Source organism: Acanthochromis polyacanthus, chromosome 3 (assembly GCF_021347895.1).
Source record: "Acanthochromis polyacanthus isolate Apoly-LR-REF ecotype Palm Island chromosome 3, KAUST_Apoly_ChrSc, whole genome shotgun sequence".
Lineage (NCBI taxonomy): Eukaryota > Metazoa > Chordata > Actinopteri > Pomacentridae > Acanthochromis > Acanthochromis polyacanthus.
This window is the reverse complement of record NC_067115.1, coordinates 28,488,907-28,516,695: the sequence shown is the minus strand read 5'-3', so window position 1 is coordinate 28,516,695 and position 27,789 is coordinate 28,488,907. Positions and strand designations below refer to the sequence as shown.

Genomic DNA, 27,789 nt, shown 5'->3' with positions numbered 1-27,789 from the left:
AACAAAATATTACACACACACACACACACACACACACACACACACACACACACACACACACACACACACACACACACACACACACACACACACACACACACACACACACACACACACACTTAAAAGCACAGACACTCACACAAAAATAGCAATTAAAAGAACAGTGCTAGACTAAAATACATGACAGTGAATCAAAACATTATACACACACACACACACACACACACACACACTCTAATATTATTTGTTATATTCACAAAGTGCTTTGACAGGTAGAATATAGTGATTAAAGAGAAATAAAAGAGAATTTTACTGGAAGGCCAGTCTATAAAAGTGGGGTTTAAGAACTGATTTAAATGAATTTACTGATTTGGCGAGCCTTATCTCCTCAGACAGAGGGGCCCTAATGGTGGAGGGCCGGTCACTCTTGGATTTAAGCCAACAGAATTAAAAATAAAAAAGATTATATTAATTTCCAGTAATCCTGACCACCACACTATACAATCTGAAGTAGGAACTCTAGAGAAAGAAGGTTCAGTTTGGTTCAGTCTGTCCATTTTTGAGTAATGCTGCTAAAAGACAGACAAACCAATGCAGATCGTCACATAACTCCGCCGTTCCTTGGTGGAGTAATTAATGGCCATAGAACAGTACAAGTACAACAAGAAAAGTACTCAAAGAGCGCAGTACTCCACAAAGACTGCTCAGTCATTGTGTGACTTGGTGAAATCTTTAAAAAATTTGTGGTCCGCAGTGGTGGATTTGTAGTATGATCGTGTGATCGTCAGCAGGCAGCTGACGTAGTGTTCCCTTGTTGTCATAGTTACAGTGACGCCATGCCGCTATCTCACAATAATACAGAAATCTTCAACAAATCCGTGGATCCAGACTATAAGCCGCATCACTGCCTAAATCTAATCTTTTGGTCCTTGTGTCATTTTTGACCTTCCCTGAAAATTTCATTCAAATCCGTCTGTTTTTGAGTAATGTTGCAAACAGACAGACAGACAGTCACCGATCGTCACATATCTCTGCCGTGTTTCTTGACGGAGTAAAGATGTCATGAAGCCAGCCCAACTAAAACAGCACCAGAACATGCAAAGAGAAAGTGAACAGTTAACCTTGCAGCAGATCATTCGGTGGCCCAGCGGACTGTAAAAAGCAAGCAGCCAGTTTTCACTGAACACATAGTGGCTGAGATGTGCTTGGCGTAAAAGTGAGGAGGGGGACCTTTGAAAAGTGTCTCCCCTCTCAGGGGTTCGTGGTCTGAAAAGGTCTGATCCAGACAGTGTTTCCTTTCTGGGCTGCTGGGAGCGGTAGTAACATGGAGAGGAAATTTCATGATAAAATGGTCGTAACTCTGGACTCTGAATTATAGCTACCAATAACTGTTTCAATGCACACGAGGGAGCTTGAGTGCTGTTTTAAGAGGGACTTGAAAGAATGTGAGCTTATCCAATAGGTCTCAGCACTGTTAGTCACTTTTATTTCTATATACTTGAGCAAGCATTAAGAATGAAAGCAGCAAGAAACATGTACATAAGATTAAAATAACAATAAATAAATATAACAAAATGCACTTCTAGAAAATGAAGAGACACACATACAGAAAACTGCAGGAGAGGTTTAAGTGAATGGAGTAATACGTTAACCAGAACTTATTAAGTTTTTCTTACAGTTGCAATTTCAGTGACACAAAAACTATTTAAAGTGCTTAAGTGCACCAGTGGTACATAAGCAAAGGTAGTTATTTTGTCATTAGCGTTGCTTAAATTCTGATTAGGTAATCTCTACCATATGCATTTGTCATCAAATGAATAAAAGTCATTTATAAGACTTAGTCCAGCATACCGGAGTGTAAGCTGTCTCTGGATGTTCCTTTTTGTCACTATTGTGGAGCTCAAGCTGCTGAATAACTTCCTCCGACATTAAATGATTTATTGTTCTAAGCATGCCCAGTCCACTTACGGTACACATCCTGAGGCGATGATCTGCGTCATTAACATCACTTTAATCAATGTCCAACGCGGCTTTCATAACTTCTTTCAACCGCACATTCCAGGAAGATGAACTGGAGGCTGCAGTGAGCGATGGGCACGGCTCTTTTTTTAACAGAGGACACGTTGCTCTTCAGATAATTGTTCCTATCCTCTCATTTCCCAGGAAGATGGATTAGGCCATTTCCGAAAGAGTCGGGCCTTCAGTCGGGCACATGAATGCACCCTGTTACTGCGTTTAACTGACTCAGATTATTTAATCGATAACAGTGACCCTTCTCTGGCAGTATGCTGACCACATGAAAGCACACAGGGTTCTGGTAATCAAGGACCCAGAAGGCCATTCCTGCCTCTAAATCAAACGATGCCCTCTTTGCCTCGGGGCTGCTGGAAGTGGCGACACACAGAGGCACACTGTCACTGCTGTCGCTGCGATTATTTGAAGGCCCCTTTAGACATGCAACTCCTGAAGTCTCACTATAGACCAGGCGTGTCAAACATACGGCCTGCGGGCCAAAACCAGCCCGCCAGAGGGTCCAATCCAGCCTGCGGGACGACTTTATACCAGCACCCCCCACCACATGAAGGGCAGTTTTTCAGTAAAGTAACTGCTATTTTAAATTTGTCCACTGCACTGCCACAACTTTTATGAGTTTTTTATTACTCTGCCAAGGAATGGCAGAGTAATGTAATTGTCTGTCTGTCTGTCTGTCTGTCATCAGCATTACTTATAAATGGATTAACGGATTTGGTTGAAATTTTCCGAGAAGGTCAGAAATGACACAAGGGCCAAGTGATTAGATTTTGGCAGTGATGCGGCTTATAGTCTGGATCCTGGTATGTGTTAAAGATTTCTATATCATTGTGAGATAGCGTCACGGCGTCACTGTAACTATGACAACAAGTGAACACTACATCAGCTGCCTGCTGATGATCACATGATTGCAATCCTACTACAAATCCACTGCTGCGGACTTTTGAAGACTTATCTGTCGGAAATCATGCAAGGAGCAGCTGATTAAATTTTGGGGGTGTTTCAGCGTCCCATCAATTCCCACCACCTGCTACATATTTGGGTCACGTGATTCCGTATCCGTACATAGCGTACACATGCATAACACACGCCTGTGCTCAGCACAAGGTCATTGTGTCTGTGGGTACATCTATGTCAAATGTCCACTTTCAATGGTGACGTGATTTCTGATCATCAATAACTAATAAACAAATGATGCATTTCTAAAAAGAAAAAAGAAAAAAGCTGCATTTCTGACAATACCATATAGGGAAATGAACAACCTTTGTTGGAGTACTGCTCTCTCTGAGTGCTTTCCGAGTTGTTTTTGTGTCATTGCTCTCAACATAGCCACACTCACTATCACATTTTCATTCTTACGTGTCGTATGAGGATTAGGACGAGATCTCCCTGTGGCCATTACTGATTACTGATACCAAAATATGTTTCAATGATCATTTGAGCATCTGAGTGTTACTTTATTATCGATCAATCCTGCTTTATAGGATCAATTTCATTGTAACAAAGGTGGAAAATCAGTTCAGTAACAGAGTTAGAGTAGGTCAGCCTTTATTGGCTGACTGTGTCGATGCGAAGCTTTTGAGGATGGAAAAAGTTGACAAATTGTAAGAAGGGTTAGTTATCTCTGCAAACCAACTGTTTGTCTGAATGAAGCCAAGTTTGAAGACTCTTTTATCCTAATTTCTTAATTTGTGGCTAATTCTTTCATTACTCATGAGCCTCATTCTTTATTACAAACATAAGCATGGGATTTTTTGTTTATTTATTTCTTTTTTAAAACTGCTTTTGGAAAGAAAAGACTTTTGTGAGCAGTGGAAGAAAGCTGCCCAGCTCATCTCTACAAGTGGTAGATCTCAGCTAGGATTTAGCTTCAAAACAGGTTCCCCATTAAAATATGCAAACCAAAATCCTGATTAGATAGAAACACTTCCTAATGAGCAACGTTGTGTACATAATCCATGATCAGTGTCATTCTGCAAAATTCGAGTGATAAATACACTACTGTTCAAAAGTATGGGGTCTCTTTGAAATGTCCTTATTTTTGAAAGAAAAGCTGTTTTTTCTTAATAAACACAACATTAAATGAACCACAAATACAGTCTAGACATTGTTAATGTGCTAAATGATTATTCTAGCTGAAAATGGCTGATTTTTAATGGAATATCTCCATAGAGGTACAGAGGAACATTTCCAGCAACCATCACTCCTGTGTTCTAATGCTACATTGTGTTAGCTAATGGTGTTGAAAGGCTAATTGATGATTAGAAACCCTTTGTACAGTTATGCTAGCACATGAATGAAAGTGTGAGTTTTCATGGAAAACATGAAATTGTCTGGGTGACCCCAAACTTTTGAGCAGTGGTGTAGCTCTTAGCTAGGATTTAGCTCAAAACCAAAGTCCTGTTTAGAAACACTTCCTAGTGAGAAGTGATGTGTACATAATCCATCATCAATGTCATTCTGAAAAATTCCAGTGACAGTCACCTTCATTACAATCAAACCAGCTTCTGACTAATGTGTTTGTCTTGATTTTTCTGGAGTCATTCCTGCTTCCTCTCGGCCTGCTGCTTTAATGCTGAGCCACCTGCCATATGACTCGCGTCATCGGGCCGCCAGCTCACATCTGCTGGACGTGGACCACTAGAAAAGGGAGAGACGGTCTCTTCGATAATTTGTTTATCATCTAGTGTGGGTGTAGTCCATACGCATGTTCTGTGTGAGTCACATCAAAGTCAGCGGCAGCCTTCGTCTGAGCTCCACCTCACTAACAAAGCATGACAGACTTGTTGCTGCGTCTCGGCCGAGGGGAACCCCATATTCCGAACAGAACATAAACACCCACATTTCTGCATGACCCCGAATCAAAGACTCAAAGTGGGTCGACTGATGTGTTGTACTGATGCATGGTTGCGGGTGGTCAACCGGGAGGCAGGAACTCTTCCTGTACTGTGTGATCCAGTAACAAGAACCAGACTCGGTGTGCCACAGTGAAACTGGTTTACACGGTCTTCAGTTACACAACAGAATAAACCCACAACGACTTTAATCACAGTCCAAGAATTTTAATCTGAAGCTGGACTTCATACAGTATATAAAATGTTGTTTCTACAGACTACTGCTCTCATTGATGTCATATTATTAGATTTATACACTCTATCATTTCAATTTAACACTCGCTTTATTGCATATGGCACAACTCAAGGCGATATCAGGGGAAAGACAGGGGAGAGTGTTAAAGACAAATCTCTCACAACTGGCTGTAACCTTCAGTCAAGGCAGTGAGCTTAAACTGAAAACCCACACAGTTTGTTTTTAAATGCTCTAGTGCTTGTCTTTTCTGTGCCTTGAATTGCTTCTACATTTGAAAGAACAAATAAACCTGTCTTGCTTCAGCAGTAAATAGACTGACTTGACAGGGATAGCCTAGTGTGCACTAGTTACAAGACAACCTAAAACAAAGGAAGAATGGATGACATTCAGGTTAAATTAGCATCACTTGTTTCCATCGTCACATTTTTAAAAGGTTCAAAAGTTAATATAAGACTGAGGGTCATCACAGAAATGGCAAATGAAGAGACACAAAGTGCCTGCCTGAGGAGATAAGGCTCGCAGAGTCAGTAACTTCTTTTAAATCACTTCTTAAAACCCACTTTTATAGACTTGCTTCTATGTGAGGTTTGCTTTTAGGCCCCGTCCACACGAAGACAAAACGGCGAACAGTTTCAAAAACGAAAGCCGTAAAGACGAAGGCGTCTCAGAAATTGTGTGCGTCTACACGAATGCACTCGATACGCATGGAAAACACATGCCAGACCTCTAGGGGCGCTGTAACGATATGACGGAAACACGCGCAAACAGAAGAAAAAAACTGTGAGCATGCGCACTTGCGGCAAAAGTTGTAAACAGAGAGCTTCATCAGCACCTTTGCTACACTGTACGCCGCCACTGTTTTTGTCGTTGCCGCGTGTGCCGCATGTGTGTCAATGAAGATATGAAACTATGACGCAAGCGTTTCTGAAAAGCAGCGGATCGCCTGTACACACGGAGCTGCGTAAACAGTATTTCTAAATCTTTCCACTCTGGAACCCGTTTTCAAAAATGATCATTTACAGACCCCCAAAACACCGTCTTCGTGTGGATGAATATCCACGCACTGTCTCCTCTGCTGCTCACCACCTGCATATCATGACTGTCTATGTCAGCCTATAATTTAACCTGACTTTCTTCCGGTTATAATCCACCAATGCCAGAGTTATCCAGTCTGTTGTCAAGGGAGTAGACCCTCCATGATCCAACTTTAATCTTCCCTCACAATCCAGATTATAAATCAGCAGATCTTTGCTTTCTCAGTTGTCAGGTGAACGGATATTGAGAAGTTCTCAGATATTATTTTACAGACACCTCGAATTCTTCAACGCAGAAAAATAGTAGTCACAATGTGATTACCCTGTGAAGGCTGGGGTGGTGATGGCATGTCAGAACACAAGAAATAATCCAACAGGAAACTGTTTCCAACAGAGCGAGCCAAGAAAACAATTACAGATCACGGGCCAGGTGCTCTACTCTGTATTTCTGCTCAAGTTCTTCTTTTTTTTTTCTCCGTTTAACGTCACATTTTTGACACTAATTGCTGACATCCTGAAAGCTTTTTGTTAATGTGAAAAAAGTGACGATGGGTACGCTCCGCCATCATCCCTAAAACCTTCTGCGTAGAGTTTGGATACCACATGCAGAACCTTTATCTGACACACCAGAAGCCCAGCTGTCCAAAAAGATTCACATCGCCTTCCCTCCACTGAGACACTTTATCACATGTTGCTCTTGTCTGTCACATCCCATCGACTGTGGTTCCTCCAGATATCTCCACACTTATCAGCACCACTGAATCAACATGCTGCTTTTTTTTCCCTCTTGAGTTTCAGCAGTCTGTCATTTTAAGTGTCTCCTCATTTCTGCTCGCCTGTTTTAAAGTGATGAATGTGTTTGAAATGACATAGACACTCCGACCCCATCCGTCTCTGCTCCGGACCTCTGATTCACTGTGAGCCACTTTCGCCCTCATCTTAGGGACTTTTTCAGCTGTTTCATCAGCAGTATTGAAGGCAGACCAGAAAATCCAGCTGGGCACCACCCAGTGTTTATGGAATGAATCAAAGTTTGTGCCGCCAGTCATTGTTTTTGTTTTGCATTGGTTATTGGAACATAATCCAACAGAAAACATTCATGAAAAACTGCACAATGATAGAAAACTGTATTAGTGGAAGTTTATTTACTGCAGATTCCCTTCTTTTTATTGAAAAATTAACACATTGTTTCCAACTTTTATTCCTTTGAATATTTTCATTGTTTGTTTTTTCCTCTTGTGCTCATGTGACACACAGCAGGTATGCCCATTTTACAAAAGTCTGCAGTAGTACACACCTGCTCATACAGAAAAGAAACAACTGATGTAACAGAGGTACAGACTTTACAACAGGACATATCCAGGGTGGCATCCCAAACCCTCACAGATCCCCAGTGTGCTAAAGGAGTAATTAAAAAAACTAGAAAAGCACCCAGAGAGTGCAGTACTCTGCCAAGGCTGCTCAGTCGTTGTATCATTTCCGATGGATGAAATCTTTTACAAATATTTGTCCCTGTGTCACTTCCGACTTTCCTTGAAATTTTCATCCAAATCCGTTTGTCCATTTTTGAGTAATGTTGCTGACAGACAAACAGACAGACAAACCAACACCAATCGTCACCTAACTCCGCCTCCTTTGTGAGAATAACAACTAGAAAGATCTCATTTATCTAAATCCTACTTTTTCAAAACCCAAATCTGGTACCTGCCTTAGAATAAATGACAGCAATGTTGCTACAGACAGACAGACAGACGGACAGACAGATGGACAGACAGCAGCAATTGTCACAACTCCGCTTTCTTAGCAGAGTAAAGAAAAGAGTAGATAAACATTTCTAACCTGGAGTGTAACAGAGAAAGGAACTGGAAGTCAGGTTATGCGCCAGGTGAGAGAAAAATCAAACTGCAAGAGACGTCAATGAAAACTCTAATACCAAAAAAAGGAGATTTAAATGTAATTTTAACTGTTTTATTTGAGATTCAATTTGGTCATCGGGGGGTGGGACAAGAGAAAAACTGCATTTTAGGGGGAACTCCAGAATTATTTGGTATTTAAAAAATATTTTCAAACATTATTTTCTCCTAGTTTTTTTTTTTTTTAAGATTTGGTCTCATGATAAGTAAATTTAAACAATAACTGAATGTTTTGGTATTTTGCACATGGATTATTTGAAATTTGATGGGTGGAACGTAAAATGTCCTCCAGTTCTAGAAAGACATCTATTAACAACCTTAAACTATAGCAGGCAATGACGAGTTCCCAGGCGTTAACCTGTGTGGTTGAAAAAATGGATGAGCTCTTTTTAAAAACGTGTTTCCGGTAGCGGCAGCTGTTTAGTGGCAGTCTTTCAAAGTAAATCACTGTGCACTCAGGTGACAACGACGGCTAAAATAGCATCACCTCTGAGCATCTACAGTTACATCAGACAAGTCCAATACTTCCTCCCACTCCCCAGTTCAGTTGGTTGCCTATTGTCTCCAACAAAGGAACTTGACACTCTGAATTGGAGTCTGTGATGGATCGCTTTTGAGGTCAGAAGCCTTTACCGGTGTACTGGTTTCATCCCAGCCCAGCCGAGCTTCCAGCCTTGAATGGAGGCTTCTAACTTGCGTGAAGACTAAAGCATTATTAGGTGAAGAGTCACAGAGTCGTTGTGGGAAAGATGGTTTTGATGACTGGCTGCTTGATTTTCATTAATAGGATGACTTTTGTTGATTTACATGCACTGTGGTTCCTGTTTGTGCATCATATTTTCCACTGTCAAAGAGGGAGTCATGCAACATGTACATGATCCTGATGGATTTTTCTTTTTAATACTTGCACCACAGCATCATGTGCATGAAAAAAAGGCAGTAAAAGGTTCCGGCAGCATGTGGACACACTGAGGGCTGTAAAATACTTTCCAGGCAAGACTTTCTGCTAAGTGAATTATTCATCCAAGATCATGGGCTTTACCTGCCTACAACTGAAAGAGCGCATTGTGCTTACAAATACATTATCTAACCAACAGGAATAACTTATCCTGATACAGGACTCAGACAAAGGATCCTCTATAATTCTTTCTTCATTATCCTTATCACACAAGTCATCATTTGCATCATGAGGGATGTCTTTCCCACAAAAGGAAAACAATAGTTATCAGATTTTTTTCTTTCTAAGTTATTCCGGAATGCTGGTTAAATGAACCAATAATTTATCAGGGCATCATATCTATAAAATAAGCTTTAGTGACCGTTTGGGGCTTTAAAATCTAAGCACAGGTAACAATTTCCGAGGAACATAAATTATTTCTTGTGATAATGGAAAATGTTCCACCTTACTTACAAAAACCCTCTTTTTAGAGCAGCCCAACTTTTTTTCTCCCCCTTTCCATTTCCTATGCGTGCTCAGCCACCCCGCAGTAAAAAGGGTCAAGCGCTCAGTTAAAATACACAGTGTATAATTTTATAGCTTTTTCCCAACGGGGCTCCTGGTGCCGGTGTCCAGACGACAATGCGAAAGGAGCAGTGCCGCACACAGATCAGTTTCATTCTTTGTCAGTTGTGAATAGGGGCGGAGGAAGCAAACTCATTAGAATCCTATAAAAAGAAAGTATCCGAGATCATAAAACAGCCGGCTGCAGGACTAAGTGCTCACTCACAGCCAGACAGAGACACAGTGGAAAACCTCCTGTCAACTTTTCTTCCTGACCCTTAGCATCAGCATTTTAACAGATCTCCACTGATCCCCCTGCACACTGGGCTCTCTGTGCTTTTTCAGACCTCTGTGTCGATGGCAGTCATTCTTCTGAATATCTGATTTTTTTAAATTTTATTTTCAGGAACCAGCATCTTTTGGCTCCATCACCAGCGCTCTCTGTATTGTAGTCTGGCAAGCGTTACGCATGGACACTGCCAGGGCGCACACGTCTCACTGAAGAAACTTATTTTTACAACACAAATTTAAGGTTATTCCCCACTTTTTTTTTTTTACATTTCAGTATTTTTTTTCGAGGATGCTCGTCTCTACTTGGAATAGATGTTGTCTTGTGATGTTTCTCGTCGCTACACTGAGGACAGGGACATCCCAGGTATCAGAGGCGCGCCCGAAGGCGAACTCCATCAAGCCTGCTCTGCTGGAAGAGACACCGACACCGGCCACCAACCGCTCTGCTACTGTCACCAAGAAACAGAACATCCTTGCTCAGGTAATTCCGATCATTTACTTGTCTGAGAAAACACAAGCTGAGAGGTCTGGCACACTTTTACGCGCAACCGGAGGATCGGTGCCAGTGGAACAAAATTGTGAATGACAACTGTTCCAAAAGTTTAGTCTTATTTCAAATAAATGAAAGTCGAGTGGGGAGTATTAAGGAGCATTTTCTTATGTACGAGTAAAATTATAGATTAGTAATATGTGCACTAAAAAGGAGCTCTCTCATGTGCGAATGGTTATTGGAAATTGCGGGGACCGGACCCCTCATAAACCCTAATTGCCTTTCAGACCTGACGCCACAGTCGGTTGCAGCGCACTTCCACAGTAAATCATTAATGCCGGCAGAAATGTGAGAAAAAGTTAACACTTGGGGTAATTTTCTGTCTGGGTCTTAGTGTCATTAAAGTGGTCCAGACGCTTGCTGGGATTATGAGATTCTGCGGGGCCTCTGAGGGATACCCTTACCAACCACTTAATACCTACTCAAAGACTTATCAATTCCTGCTGTTTCAACAAAGTGCCACATTGGTGCAGCTTGACAGCAAACCCAGAATCAAAAAGCTGTGGACATTATAATAAATTAGTTCTACCAAGTGAGGAATCAGAGCTGCTGCTGCTTAGCCAGGAAAAATAATCTACCATTAGTGATAATCTGCTATGAAGCAGGTTTAGAAAACAGATATTATTGTGTAAAAGACATAGCAGCCACACAAAAAAGGGAAAATCCAGGCTTTCACCTCACATAAATGCTGATTTACTGCACAGAATCACCTCGATTTGAATTCAACTGGAGGCTGAATGTGTTGCTCGGGGCTGCTGCTGATGCCTCAGAGCATCTCCCCGAGCAGCAGATGGCAGTGCCACCTCTCCATCACATCCAGACTCTGTCCATCAGCTCACTGAGACATCTAATTGCTCGTGTCCTCACTTTAGGCAGCGCTTTCGCCCCATGTTCTCGCCCGCTATGCTTGCATTTGGCGTGTTCGGCTGCCTGTAAGTTCACTTGCTGTAGATTGTGCACGGCGCTGAGAGACGTCCAGCTCGCACAGAAGAATTATGGAAGAGCCACATTCTGTCCTCTGCGGAGTGTGGAGATCCAACCTCAGGCTCCCCTGCCAGACCTCAATCTGAACGCCTGCTTACATCTCTGCCATTGCAATAATCTGGAGTGGTTTGGAAGAGTGGACCGAGGGGAAACAATATGTGTGTGCAGAGACCACCGTATGGCTACAGAAGCAAAACATCACGGTGGGGGTATATATACGTGTATTATATGCGTGTCTTCTGGCTGCCAGGAGGTTTACAGGAGCTGTAAACTAACAGACAGCCGCAGTTTTGTGGCTTGACGATGGCCAACAAACTGCACTGACTTTCTGCATCTCAACTTACACTGGCTACCTATGGGGATAATAAATCAAAGATAACAAGTCTGATCTCTCTGCGAGGCTGTAATGGCAAAGATTTACCTTAAGGGTGATCACAGAGACACTAATCAGTCATTTTCTTGAGTATAAAACTGCAGTAACTTATTTAATTTTAATGATACGTCTTGCAATAGTCTGCACAGCACAAAACACACGATTGAAGTATTTTCTTTCCAAAGTGGTTCCCGGTGGGAATCCTTAAATATTTTCATCTCATTTTGCAATTGTGAGCTCACATATCGCTGATTAAGGTTGAGGGGAATGTTTGGAAAATGGGCACGCATCAGCTCAGATTTCTCCTCTGGCATCACACATTATGGGAAACCTTGGGCCTGATACGATATCAACAGATTTATGGTCAAGTAGTCATGTTGCTGAGATCTCTACAACCGGTGAGAAATAGTTGGCAGACTGTCACATCTCTGGGGAGTGGGTTCAGGATGTGAGTGTGATTGTGAGCGTGCCAGAAATGTCAGCGAGAATCTCAATAATTTACCACCGTGGCCATTATTTTAAACTATTCTCCTCTCAGTCAAATACCGGAATAGCTAACATTTTTGAAAAGCATGAGGCAGCTGTTTAGAGTCTCGAATCTCTCTCGGAGCTATAGAATGAAAATGACAGGGAATCTCCTCAAAAATTGCCCTCTTTGGCTTTCATTTAAAGTAGCAAATTACTGTGGGAGACAGTCCAGCCACCACCCAGGGCAGACAAGCAGGAAACAAGGGTGGAATATCCAGGAGATTAGAAATGTTGGTCAAAAAATTGGGTTAGAGGAAGACTTTGACAACTTAATGTGCTTTAATGTTCGTATAGCTGCGGACAAATTTTGGCGATTAGCGTGATGTTGATGGCACACACTTCCTCTGTGCTCTGATGGCCCCGAACTGCTGAGTGTTTTCCTCTTGTCTCACCCCGTTTCGCATCAGCTCGACCGGAGTGAAACCGACAAAACCTCACAGACCTTGACAGCCGGCGCTCCTGGGTGGCACTGTTGCCTCCTTGGAAGGGACCCAACAGAAATGGATAGCATGGGCAGGCGGTGCTCGCCGCTGTAACCTCTGAACCCACACGGGAACCAACAGTGTGGCGGCACTCATGCTGCCTGTAAAACCTCAGCCAGCCGGTCAGTCAGCCTTAACTAGTTGCTTTATTTAATCCAACACAGAGATCACTTTAACAAGCGATCTCCGAGGGCTCCGTCTATAAAAGTTTCTCTTTCTCAGGCTCCCCCTCAGTCTAAAATGACTGTTTAGTGATCCTAATGAGCTGAGCAAAGACAGGCAGAGGTGTGACTGCTTGTTAGCGCTCGGCTCACTTTGGGCTTCAGTCTTCTGTCGTTGCTTTTTCCCAGTCTGCGGGTCCCTTGAGTGCTGTGAGGGCCCCTGAACTGGAAGCACTGGGAACCTCATGGGAACCACCTTTACTGTAATTGGATCTGTTGATGAAAGAAGAGACCTGAGCACATCTCATTCCACAGGATTACACCTTTTAGAGCAGGGGTGTGAAATTGATTGTAGTTCAGGGGCCACATTCAGTCCAATTTGATGTCAAGTGGACCAGACCAGTAAAATCACAGCATATTAAACTATAAATAATGACAACTCCAATTTTTTCCTTTTAGTGCAAAAAAGTTCACATTTAAGGAACTTTTTTTTTTTTACAAAATATTATGAACAGTCTGAAATTTCTGAAGAAAAATAAGTTAAATTTCAACAACATTATGCCTCAGTTTCTCATCTACACATTACAACTTACAGATCACAGTGTTTCTAGAAAGGTACAAAAAATGTCATCACAGGTATCTGGAACTGAATGATATAATTATATTGCTTTATGATCAAAACGAAAAGAGTCTGACAAAAAAGACAAAAAAACAAAAACAAGACAAAATATGAAAAAAAATTAGACGTAAAATAATAAAACCAAGACACAAAACGACAAAAAATGTGATAAACAGCACAAAACAAAACAAAGAGACAGAGAATTACACAAAAGTTACGAAGCTACAAAAAAATGGACAAACGACAGAAAAGAGACAAGAAATTACACAAATGACACAAACAAGACAAAAAATGACAAAAGCGAGAAACAAAACGACAAAAAAGTAGACAAACAACACGAGCGAGATAAAAAACACAAAATGACACAAACAATACACAAAATAACAAAAAAGGCAAAACGCAAAATGACAAAAATAAGACAAAAACCACAAACAAGATAAAAAAGGAATCAAAACAACAAAAAACGACACAAAACGACAAACACATGAGATGAACAACAAACGTTAGACCAAAAACAACAAAAACCGGACAAAATATTACAACCATGAGACACAAAATGACAAAAGAACAATGAGCAATAAGATAGTTTAATTTATGATCAAAGCTACTTGTCGTGGTCTAGAAATTATTTTATAGTTATAGTTTTACAAATTTACAATTTGCAGTTAATGTCTTCTCTGTAATTTTTTTACTTTACAAAGTCGTCCTGTAGAGGGCTGGAATGGACCCTCTGGTGGGCCGGTTTTGGCCCACGGGCCGCATGTTTGACACCCATGATTTAGAGCAACACACCTTCCAGAATACCATCAAGAGCTTTTCACCCGTTAGTCTTTGAAGAGAGCAGTCGTGTTCGGTGACTCTGTGTCTTTTCTCCAATGAATAAGACCAGCTCAGAATGTATACTTAACTTAGGGAAGGACTAGTTTTTGGAGACTCTGGATTCTAGTGCTCAAAGGGACACGGCTATAAACACATGTGTTTTGAGTGATGAAAGACGCCAAGCTTTGTTTGAAGACATGGTTTGTATGAGTGAGTTGTGCGCAGTCATCCCTATGTTATCCGATACCGGCTGTCTGTGCTTTCAGGGCATATGAAGTTTGTTTATCCAGTGACATCGTTTATTTGACTCTTTAAGGCCCCTGCCACTCATTAACACCATTCACAGTTTCAGGTTACGAGCTTGAGCTCTGAAGGTCATGTGCAATCACAAAAAAAAAAAAAGTGGTTGTGTGGGAAGAAACTTTATTGCATTCTTTTGTTTTTTCCTCAGACTAAATCTGTGAAAGTATGGTGCATGAAATCTGCGTTTACAAACTGTGAAGAACTTGTAAATGATTAAGGTGAGAGAGTTATAGATAGCATAGTTCATAAAAGAAGACAGGCTTCAGCACTGTCATGGTTCATACAGATGATATTTGCCATATGCAGAGCACAGCAGGTCTGCTTTTGCTTTTATTAGAGTTTTACTAGTGTTTTTACTGATGGCCCACGTCAGGAGTTCCACTGAACAATAAAGTCTGCAAGTGCTTCGGATTAATCTTCTTGATCAATATCAAGAAAAGAAGCCAGTTTAATCCACTTTTGCATTGCTGTTTCTTTTGCTAGAGTTGGAAAAGCTTGATCGTCATAGTTACAAAAACATAGCAAGAAAAGCACTCAGACAGCGCAGTACTTCGCCAAGGCTGCTGTGACAGAAATCACATTTAATATAGATGTACTCACAAACAAAATGACCTTGCACTGATCACAGGCATGTGTTATGCATGTGTACGTTATGTATGGATATCGAATTGCGTGACCTAAATATGTAGCGGGCGGGGGGAATTGACAGGACTCGGAAACATGACCACAATTTAATCAATTGTTTTTTGTGTTTTTTTTAAAGTTATTTTTTTCGGCCATTTTTGACTTCATTTGACAGGTAGGTCAAGAGTCAGACAGGAAAATAAGGAGCAGAATGAGAGGGAAGACCTGCAGCAAAGGACCTGAGTTGGAATCAAACTGAGCCACTGAGTCTGGGATTACAGCCCGTGTTTAGGGGTCACCCACTCAACCAGCTGAGCCACCTGGGCGGCCCTTTTTTCAATCATTGCTGATGGATAAGTCACGATAAGTCTGCAGGGGTTGATTTGTAGTAGGATTCAATCATATGATCATCAACAAGCAAGCTGATGTAGTGTTCACTTGTTGTCATGGTTACAGCGACGCCGTGCTGCTGTCCCGCAATGATACAGAAATCTTTAACAAATCCATGGATCCAGACGATAAGCTGCATCACTGCCAAAATCTAATCACTTGGTCCTTGTGTCATTTCTGACCTTCCCTGAAAATTTCATCTGAATCCGTTCATCCGTTTTTGAGTAATGTTGCAGACAGACGGACAGACAGACAGACAAACCTAGGCCAATCGTCACAGTAGAAATATGGTTCAGCTTAGGGAATTATAGCGATGTTATTAAAAAAGAATGCCAAAACAAAAAACAAGCAGGAAATCGAAAAAAAACTGACAGCTCACTAACAATTTCTTTCATGTTACAAGCTCTGTTGACCCGTCCATCCACCCCAACCTCATCCCCGCCATCATTGCTGCTATCATAGTAACTGAGGCCACTAGTGGGTTTTGGGCTGTTTGACGTAGTTTGTTGAAATTGCTTCGTTTTGTTGTTTTGCTGTTGTATATTTGTATCTTCATACTGTCCCTCAGACGCAAACAACACAGCAGAGATACACCGAGTGTTATTTTTAAGCATTACAGGGCACTCCCATGGAATTATATCAGCGCTTTGGAATGACTGTGTAGCGGTAAATAAGGGATGCGCAGACTGGGGGAGAGGGTTCAAAGCCGTGTATATCCTGCAGTAAATCCCTTGTAGATTGTTGCTCCCGCACATTTAAGGTTCCTCTTCAAAGCTGCAGCGCTTTACCAGCACGAGAGCAACACGAGACAGGGCCGGGGGCTTCCCTTATGTCTGTCTCTTCCTTTATCGTCTCACCAGCATACCAACAGAGGCTGCAGAGTGCACAGTTCTTAAGCCACTTCCTGTGCCGGATCCAGGGCTGTGCTTTTATGTGCGAGCTCTGTCTAGGGGAAAAATAAGGGAGCAACTGAAAAAAAAGATACGAGATGAATAAGATGCATCCAAATGAAGGCCTGTCCGTCAGAAGTTGCGAGCGAGGCGTTTTAAAACATGACAAGATAAGGCGAGATTATCAGCTGTGATTTAGGGCTTGGCCTTGTAGCGCTGAGTTTCAAAGGGCTGTCTCAAAGTTTGAGCAGTGATGGAAGAGGTGAGCTTCGTCCTTCCCCAGTCTTTCCTGCATGTGTGCAAGGCGCCGTAATTGATCCAAACCTGCTGGTCAGAAAGACAAATAGGAATCAGAGCAAGTAGGGCCCTTTTCGTCGTCGTATTTAGATAACAGCACATTTGTCTTGACGGGAGAGAAACTCCTGCTGCACTTTCCTGAACTTCTCCTCAGACCAGATATTCACTACCATTCAAAAGTTTGGAGTCACTTAGAAATTACCTTATTTTTGAAAGAAAAGCACCTTTTTTCAATGATGACAACATTAAATAAATCAAAAATATAATCTAGACATTATTAATCTGGTAAATGACTATTCTAGCTGGAAACGGCTGATTTTTAATGGAATATCTCCATAGGGGTACAGAGGAACATTTCCAGCAACCATCACTCCTGTGTTCTAATGCTACATTGTGTTAGCTAATGGTGTTGAAAGGCTAATTGATGATTAGAAAACCCTTGTACAATTATGTTAGCACATGTGAGTTTTCATGGGAAACATGAAATTGTGTGAGTGACCCCAAACTTTTGAATGGTAGTGTACCTTTTCACTTTCCTGCATTTGGATCAGCACCAACTTAATGTCTGTGTGTTAAGAGCTAAAATGATTCACTGTGCTTCGTATAAAGACTGAAGACAGCAGAGAACAACTAATCCAGCTAAATGACAATCTGAGCGTCGTAGTATCAAGTATTGACGAACAGTTAGAAATGCTGGTGCTAGACAGAGAAACTTAACAAAACACTCAAATTTAAATCCCCTAAAACCAACTTTTAATTCATTCTAAACAAGTTTTGAGTCATTGTGTGTCATTTTTTGTCATTTAAAAAAACGTCATTTGGTAAATTTTTTTAACTATTCTGAAGTTTTGAGTCAGTTTTCATATATTTTTTCAATAATTTTGGACACATTTTAAGTCATTTTTCACATTTTTTGAATCATTCTGGTCCTATTTTGAAGTTTTTGAAATAATATTTGTCATTTTGGACAGTTGTTGAATGATTTTGGACAATTCATTTTGTTACAAGCCTTTTTATTTAATGTAATTTGGAATTGTCATTTGGTCATTTTTTAAAATTATTCTCCACAAAATTAGAGTCATTTTGGACATTTTTTCAGTCAATTTGGACATTTCTTCAGTCATTTTGGACAGATTTTAAGTCCTTTTGGACATTTCTTGAATAATTTTGGACAGCTTTTAATTCATTGTAAACAACTTTTCCATCATTTTAGGCATTTTTTCAGTCATTTTGGACATTTTTGGATAATTTTTGACTAATTTAAAGTAATTTTTGACATTTCTTTAAGACATTTCTTTTAACACTAGCAACCTGTTAAGTGAAGTTTGTATTCAAGGGGGAGTTCATCATTTTGGGAATCGTATCGGAGTATCAAGTATTGACAAACAACAGCTGGAAACGCTATACACAGAAGTGCTAAACAGACAAACTTAACAAAATAGTCCAATTTTAATCCCCTTAAATCATTAATTGTTGCTTTATTTCTACACTGTGCTTCCAAATGAACTGTAAAAGTGCTGCAAAGAGGATTTTTTGCCTTTATTAATGGCTATTTCCGCCTGCTTTAAGTCATAATGCTAAAATTAGAGCTCTGAATATTCTGACAACAGTTCTTAACCTTGCAGTAATTAAGAAATTTTCAGAACCCATAAAACATCAGGGCTTTGTTGCTTTCATCAACATGTTAAGCATTTGCATTATGGGAATCTGTCATAATGATGGATGAGCGTTCAGTTTAATATTCCTGCTCATTTTTCTATGGCTGTATCATTGCCTCCATGTGTTTCCAGTCTGAGAGAGCCAGTATGGCAGCCGTCCAATAAGTCTAATCTTGTTCATTTTCTGAAGCTCAAGCACATGAGTAGCAACTTCTAATGTGCTGAAATATTGATATTGTTGATAGTTGATTTAAACATGTGGTCGACATTCGTGTTTGGACGGATGCCCGCTCCTTTGGGCACTACAGAACCTTCATTTACCGACCTTTATACCCCAAAAGCAGTTTGTTATTTATTGTGGCTATAATGATTTTACTCTGATTTAAGCCTCTTTCATGTTCGCTCACATGTTGACTGTTCCGTGTTTGTCAGTGGTAAGCCACAGTAAATCAGATCTGTCAGTGCAGTGCCAGCTGAATGTGGATGTGGTGCTGGTGGTGGTGTGCCAGCCAAACATGTTGTTCCAATGTCAGTCCACAATGAGCATAATTCACACCGTTAGATTCTGTATCAGACTCATTTTTACCGATCTGTAAGTATGAATAGGTGCTGTGTCGTGCAAATGTCTGACATTTGCTAACCTAAAGTCAAGCCGAACAAGCAATTGAACGGTAACCTGAGCTTCTCTGTGTCTCGGCCAGCAGATGTGGACCTGAGACTTTAATGCTGCCGCTTAAAAAGTCCCTCTACTTTTATGAATTTGGTGCACATTGGTGACGCTATTTCATTTGTCTGCAAAGTTCATTTGATTTGTCAAACATTTCATGCCAAACTCTCAAAGCCTGGAGTCGAATTGCAATGGGACATGCTTATGTAAGGAATTATTGTACCGTTCAAAAGTTTGGGGTCATCCAGACAATTTCATGTTTTCCATGAAAACTCACACTTTTATTCATGTGCTAACATAAATGCATAAGGGTTTTTCTCACCATCAGTGAGCCTTTCAACACCATTAGCTAACACAATGTAGCATTAGAACACAGGAGTGATGGTTGCTGGAAATGTTCCTCTGTACCTCTATGGAGATATTCCATTAAAAGTGAACCATTTCCAGCTAGAATAGTCATTTAGCACATTAACAATGTCTAGACTGGATTTCAGATTAATTTAATGTTATCTCCACTGAAAAAAAACAGCTTTTCTTTAAAAGAAAAGGACATTTATAAATGACCCCAAACTTTTGAATGGTAGTGTACGTTATCACAGTGGTTCATGTAAAACTTCCAATTGGTATACACACTTGTTATGGAAAAAATGAACTTGGTTTTAATTGTGCTTCTCAATGCTATAGACAGTTTAGGTTATGTTTGTGAAGGTTTTCTTTGTGTGGCCATTTTTAGCACATTTATGGGAAAGACCCAAAGATTCCTTTAGCTGCTTTCAGTACAAAAACAAGAAATACTAAAGTAAAAACAATGCCTAATTAACTTTAAAGGAGACTGATTGGCTACTGAAATTACCCCTCAGTTATGTCTCATTATGCCCCTAAACACTTTGGGAGAATTAGAGAAACTGAAGTGGTTTTACTTGGTTTGGAAACTGTAATAGCTCTATTGTTTCGCCCTGACCATGCCAGTGACAGACAACTTAATCCCTACAACATGTCGTCCACTAAAACTGGACTCACAGGGACCACAGCCTGTAGTTATTTCACCCAAAACAAACAAACAGCATTTTTCCCCACTTACCCCCCGTGGTATCTGGCCGTGCAGACAGTCTTGGGTTAATTTGCTGAGGTTTTAGATCTCCGCTGCTAATACGTCAGCCTCCCATTTAATGCAATGAAGGCAAATGGCATTCAGTCTTTGCTTCCAAGACGTCCAACATCAAAGTTATTTTTGAACATTTTAGGGGAAATATTGCTTTTCAGAAACAATGGTACTTGGGACAACAGTGATTCTGGTTGAGAACAATAAGTACAGCAGAGACACTGCCAGCTTTTAAACTGGAATAGCCTACTAAATGATTTTAACAACGAAAATAACTCTTAGCTGGATCATTCAAAGTTTCCATAGCCTGGTTTTCCCTAACATAACACAAGTTTAACAGCAGCTTTTTCTCTCTTCGGCACCGATCCACATCTAGTGTTCAAAAAATACTGATGAATTAGCTAGCATAAGACTTACTGTGATTTACAGCCTCCTTGATAAAACACAATGCTCTCGAAGCAACACAACCGATTCAAGTTGAATCCGTCTTGGGTTCTGCTTTCGGTCCAAACTAAACTGCAACAGTTTAACTGAGCAATTTGACCTCATGATTTAAGACCTGGTGGAGATTGGAAGTAGTGGATCCACCACAGCCCTGTTGGAGCTGGTTTGGGTGATCTGGTTTTCAAAGACCTCTGACCTGGACTTTATTCAACTCTAACTGTTTGCAGTTCTAATTTTGCTGACTGGCTGTTGTGTGTTTGATAGAAGAGATGCTTTAAGTGTAGCACATTGCAGGTAAACATGAATTCCCCCTGCAACACAGCACTCATTGGTGGATGATGATATATGGGAGGTAGAAAATCACCGCAATAAAATACATACCCAGTTAAATTAAAAAATAAATTGGAGGAGATCAGTTTACCATTTCAAGATGTTTCATTACCCAATAAAACATTTTTATGAGTTTCGGCAGGATCAGTGTGGCTGAGGGCAGGGTGTGTCCACCATATGACATCTTTCCAGTAAGTGGTCTGATTTGTGCCATTCTGCATGAAAAGAGAACGATGCTTCACATGTAATTAAAGGAATCGCTTGCATTCACACCACAGCTACATGTGCTTCGTATTGTTTGATGCCACTGAGGCAACTCTATCAGAGTCAGATATCAAAGGCAACACTTGCCGTTTATTTATTCACAGAAGAGAAAGTCAAGCGTTGGGGGGAAAAAAAGCTCTTCCATGGCACGAACTCGAATTTTAAACAAAACTTGACAGCACTTTGTTGTTTGACAGAATAAGAGAGGATGGCTGATGCAACTACAGCCACACTGGCATCAATATTATGCTGCGAGGCTTCTTGCTGACTAACTAGAGTTCTGTGCGGTCCATGAAAAATACCACCTCATCAATGCAAGCTAGGTCAGGCAGCGTACGCTCCTACAAACTGTGAAGTTTATGGATTTTAGGCAGGGCTGTCCATCCTGCTGATTTAAAAGTCACTGAATTTATGCACTTTGACCACAGATTTGCCTGCTTCTTTCAGGAATCAGGTAGATGTACACTACCGTTCAAAAGTTTAGGGTCACTGTTCAAAAGTTTGGGGTCACTGTTCAAAAGTTTGAAGTCATGAATAAAAGTTTGAGTTTTCACGTTTTCCATGAAAACTCACACTTTTATTCATGTGCTAACAAAATTGCATAAGGGTTTTCTAATCATCAATTAGCCTTTCAACACCATTAGCTAACACAATGTAGCATTAGAACACAGGAGTGATGGTTGCTGGAAATGTTCCTCTGTACCCCTATGGAGATATTCCATTAAAAGTGAACCATTTCCAGCTAGTTATTTAGCACACTAAACATGTCTAGACTGGATTTCTGATTAATTTAATGTTATCCTCATTGGAAAAAGAGCTTTTCTTTCAAAAATAAGGACATTCCTAAGTGACCCCAAACTTTTAAACTACAATGTATATGAATTAAAGTTGCTCTATATTAGTTAAAGTTGCTCTTAATGAGTCAAAGTTATCGTTATTGTTAAAAGTTGCTCAAAAATGATTTAAAGTTGCTCCACATTAGCTAAAGTTGCTCTATAATAGTTAAAGTTGCTATATGTTAGTTAAAGTTGCTCTATATTAGTTAAAGTTGCTCTACATCAGTTAAAGTTGCTCGATATTAAAGTCGCTCTATATTAAAGTTGCTCTATATTAGTTAAAGTTGCTCTGAAGGAGTTAAAGTTGACATATGCTTTCACAGATTGAGTAAATGCATCTTTTTTCTCAGCAGGTGTATCCATGTAGCAACGACAAGGAGTGCAGCGTGGGCAGCTACTGCCACAGTCCCCAACAGGCTCCGTCTCGCTGCCTCACCTGCCGCAGGAGGAAGAAGCGCTGCCATCGAGATGCCATGTGCTGCCCTGGAAACCGCTGCAGCAACTGTACGTGTGCACAAACACAATATCAGCTGAGGTTCAATCGCATCCTGACTGCGGGGAGCGATTTAGAAACTTGATTTCTCGTCTCATGCAAATATTCTGGAAAAAGTGACTTTTTTTAGGCCATTGAACAAACAGTACCACAGCATCTAGCCCAGAGTCTCAGTGATGGAGCCAATACATTTAAATAATGCTGAACACATGCTTTCAGACAGAATCCTGGGCTATTTACTGAACTGTATTAAATCGAGGCCCAGAGGCTGTGCTGACATAGCTGATCAACACATTTAGGAAGTCGCCTTTTGTCACGTTGTCATCTCCTCCAGTTTGCCATGTTGGCATTCAGTGGTAGGCTCAGCGATCTGTGCTGTAGTTGTTATTTTTTAAAGATATTTTTTGGCCTTCTTTTGGCTTTATAGGATAGGTCAATGTAGAGAGGAAGACAGGAAAGTAGGGAGAAGACGTGTAGCAAAAGGCTGTGAGCTGGAATTGACCCCAGGCTGCTGCATTGGGGACTATAACCCCTGTTTATAATCACCCACTCAACCAGTTGAGCTAGCAGGGCACCCTTGCTCTGTTGTTTTTTAACAAATTGAGAAGATTTGGGATTTTCATAACCTTTACATCTTCCTCTTCTTTTTTCTTTCTGCAGATATTTGTGTCCCGATCTCTGAGAGCGTCCTCTCACCACACATCTCAGCGTTAGACGAACATAACAAGCTCTCCACCAAAGACCACAGTTGGCGGAAGGGTGGGAAAGCACACGCAAAGCATTCTCTTAAAGGTAAGATCTGACCGCATGTGTTTAAAATTTGCCCAGCAGAAACCCTGCCATCCCTGAACATTAGCACTTTCATCTTTTCTCTCGTATATTTTCCCCGTCATCCTCGCTGAACTGAACCTGGCCCGGATAGCTGAGTCCTTCTGTTGTTCGCCCTCTGCATGTTCCTTAAGAACTCGTGGGTAACACCCGTCCACGGACTAAGTTGATAATTGGCCGTCTGCTCATGTGTCAGCGCCTGTGAGCCCAAAGCACAGCGTGGGAAGGCTGGTACAAACCACAATGCGTGTGCTGTTTCTGCACCTACATAAAGCCGTACAAACAGTTTCATTGACGGCACACAGTGTACGATACGCAACCACAGAATGCAGGTCGGGGATGATTATAGCTAATAAGTCAGTGAGCCCCCCTGCTCGGCGTTCATGTCAGCTGATTTAGGTTAATGTAAAGGCCCCGTCCATGAAGTAGTAAGTTTAATGAGACACTTAAATTACTCAACCCTAAATGCACCCTGAAGACAGCAGGCTGCGACGTTAAAACCAACATGAAAATAACGGCACGACTTAAAGCTGCTGTAAATGAGACCATTTCCTTTTATTTGCACTTGACTCGCTGCCTTTCTTTAAACACTATTACATTCTAATGGCCGTCTGCTGCTTTAGAGAAGTCCTTCCAGAAAATCAGGGATGTTAAAACAATGAACAAACTTCGCAGTCCATCACGCTGATGGTTAGAAGTTCACAGTGAAATAACCAGTCAGCAAAGAGTGCTTTTGCCAGGGACACAGGATGACTGGTGTTGGATGATAATGCAACCTCTGGCAGGAGGTGATACACACATAAAGGGGTTTCGCAGAAAAACCTGCGTGTCTAAATTGCAGTAATTATATACTCTGCTCATAAGAGCGTGCCAAGAATATCAGACTAACTGAACAACAGATCGGATGATATGGTTAATATACAGCATAATCAAATTGTTTGCTTGATTCTTCTGCTGAAAGCTTCATATGTTCCTTTTGCCTCTCACATGCTGTATCATGCAATCTGGACCGAATCCGTGAAGAAAGGGTTATATAAACGTATCCGTATGGAAAACATAAACGCCCTAATGAACAATCATTGCATATTTCCTTTGCTTTTTTTACTTAAGCGCCGTACAACAAACTCCAAGATTCTAGATGGTTTACAATTTCATGCAGGTCTTTTATGTCCCTGATGGAGCATTTGTTTCTGTTTTTCCGAGCGCTCATATGCCAGCTCCAGCGGTTCACCAGCGATCTCTATTGTCTTCCTCTGTTAGGGCACGAGGGCGACCCTTGCCTTCGCTCGTCCGACTGCTCGGAGGGCTACTGCTGCGCCCGTCACTTCTGGACCAAAATTTGCAAGCCGGTGCTGCGGCAGGGAGAGGTGTGCACCAAGCAGAGGAAGAAAGGCTCTCACAGCTTGGAAATCTTCCAGCGCTGCGACTGCGCCAAAGGCCTCTCCTGCAAGGTGTGGAAAGACGCCACCTCCTCGTCCAAGTCCAGGCTCCACATGTGCCAGAAGATCTGAAGCTGAGGCAGCTGCTGTCGGCGTAGAGGCCTCTGTCTCCATCTGCCAGGGAAAGTTTTTGAAAGGATGGGTTGTGGCTGTATTGAAAGGAGTAAAAAGACAGAGACTAACAAGAGACAGAACAGACTGTGTGGGTTTAAAGCTCGCTATTCGGCGAGCGGAGAGCAAATGGGAATGCTTTAATGTGCTTGCTGTGAGTGGTCGATCCCTGCACCCACATAGGAACACTCATCCACATTCACATACCACACACACACACACACACACACACACACACACACACACACACACACACACATGCACGCAAACACACCTCACGGCTTTGAGAGATCAATGAGCTTGTGCTGTGTTTGTTCACAAACCTTTTACACATTGTTACAACATTCAGGGAGCCACAGAGTTAGCCAGTAGATGCTGTGATAGGTGTGGACTTTTTCTAGCAGTCTTTCATCAAAGCTACAACCCATAATATTACCATTTACAGACAAGCCATATTTTTTACTGAATAGTACATTCCTTAATGATCTCTGAAGTCAATTAGTTTGCTGTTTTGTTTCTGGACCTGAATTTTTTCCATTTTATGCCATCGGTTTTTCTCACATTGCCATATCTCACTCTATGTTGCTTATGTTAGGGTCTCGAAGAATTCCGCTATTGCTATGCAAAACATTTACAATCATTAACAAACGTGCACACACATCATATTAAATGAAGAACTGATTGCACACACTGTTTATTCACTCATATGAGACGCCAAATAGTCCTAAACCAAAGAATGCACAAACACTTACATTGGATTGATGACTTTCATCTGGGGAATTAACTCCTTGCCCTATTTTTAGCCACAAGAAGAGAGATAAAGCGCTATGTTCGCTGTGGAAACTCTGTTTGATCTGTCGCATACAGCTGTAATCTATTGTGATACAACTGTGTGGGTTAAATCACCGACGTAGCGCACTGCTGCAGGCTTAGCGGTTCTTCCGATACCAGAGCGAGAACCAGACTGGTTCTGCTTTTCCAATCACATGAACGGGACTCAAGGATATGATGGAATTGCAATTTTTTTCCGTTTATAAAGCCAATACGAGTGGGGATGTGAGAAGATTGATTAAGGTTACAAAAATGCTCCATAAGCCCGACGCTTTCAAAGAGCATTGCAGTTTGAATCGACGTTTCGTTGATGGCGTGCGGCCCTGTTTATTTCTCTGTTTTTCAAATACTTTCTTCTCATGAAATATTGCGGATCTTTATGTTGTGCTGGATGTGAAGCGATGCCTTTTTCCAGTGTCAGCCCTCCACAGCAGCCAGTCATTACAAACAAAGACAATATCATATCACATTTGCCTCCTTTTGCTTGTTTTTTTTTTTTTTTACAGCATCAAGTGCATATATTTTGTAACCATCTAAAATATCAATAAGCTCTTATATTGTAAATAGACTGGAAGCAATGAAAATGTATTTAAGAATCAATGTATATCATGTACATATAATAACATATGAATCCTAAACATTACAGCAAAATGATCTAGGTGAGAAGAGGAACGGTGGATGAAACGAGCACAGCTGAATAGATTGAAAATGGTAAACGCTGTGTGTACAGATATGAGGGGGGAAGACATAGATAGCTTTGACAGCTGTGACTGATATTCCAAACTGGACGCATCGAAAAGATAGTTCCTAAAGGAGAAGACACTAGTTTCCAAAAACACTTTGTGTAAATGGTGTGTAAATGGTGTGAAGATTTATATCCCACTAAATATTGTTTGTGTGAATACTTTGCAATGATTTGTTTTGTGTATTTACAATGATGAATGAATAAAAGAATGTATTTTGTATCATTGGTCACACAGGACGTGTTATTGTTTGTTGTGTTGCGTCTCATGGAGAATTCTGCTAATTAAAAAAAAAAAACGAAATAAAACAACATACACTTCTGTTCAAAAATGTCCCTATTTTAAAAAGAAAAGCATTCTTTTTTCAATGAAGATAACATTAAATGAATCATAAATGCAGTCTAGACATTGGTAATATAATGACATCACATCGCTCCTGTTCTAGCTTCCCTCCACTGGCTCCCTGCCCGTTTTAGAATTGATTTTAAGATTCTGCTGATCATTTTTAAAGCTGGTCTTGCCCCTGGCTATATTTTAGACTTAAATCCAAGGGTGACTGGACCTTTTCCATCAGGGCCCCTCAGTTTTAGAACGACCTGCCTGAGGAGATAAGGCTCACCCAATCAGTAGATTCTTTTAAATCATTTCTTAAAACCCACTTTCGTAGACTCGCCTTCCAGGAAAGTTTTCTTTCATTTCACTGTATTCTACCTGTCAAAGCACTTTGTGAATGTTCTTCTGAAAGATGCAATACAAAAAATAAAGTTATTATTGTTATTATTAATGTGGTAAATGACTGTTCTAGCTGGAAACAGCTGATTTTTAATGAAATATCTTCATAGAGGTACAGAGGAACATTTCCAGCAACCATCACTCCTGTGTTCTAATGCTACATTGTGTTAGCTAATGGTGCTGAAAGGCTAACTGATGATTAGAAAACCCTTGTACAATTATGTTAGCACATGAATAGAAGTGTGAGTTTTCATGGAAAACATGAATTTGTCTGGATGACCCCAAACCTTTGAACGATAGTGTATGTTACATGAAAAAGATGCTAAAAGCAGTTCGCAGGACAACAGGACAGAGATCACTTAGCTTGCTGCTACTTAACAAACATCACCTTCATGTGCTGCTCCTGAAAATCTTGTTTAAGATGTTAAAAG

At 40.9% G+C, this 27,789-nt stretch overlaps 2 protein-coding genes across 2 annotated transcripts in view; one reads left to right on the top strand and one right to left on the bottom strand.

Moving 5' to 3' along the window:
* The window catches only part of gstcd (glutathione S-transferase, C-terminal domain containing), a 457,968-nt gene that overhangs the window by 93,068 nt on the left and 337,111 nt on the right, over positions 1-27,789 (bottom strand). The window lies entirely within an intron of this gene.
* On the top strand, positions 9,778-26,860 carry dkk2 (dickkopf WNT signaling pathway inhibitor 2). The gene is made up of 4 exons (XM_022214013.2): positions 9,778-10,341; positions 22,532-22,685; positions 23,335-23,466; positions 24,763-26,860. The coding sequence occupies exons 1-4, from the start codon at positions 10,150-10,152 to the stop codon at positions 25,011-25,013; spliced, it is 729 nt and encodes a 242-aa protein (XP_022069705.2). The 5' UTR covers positions 9,778-10,149; the 3' UTR covers positions 25,014-26,860.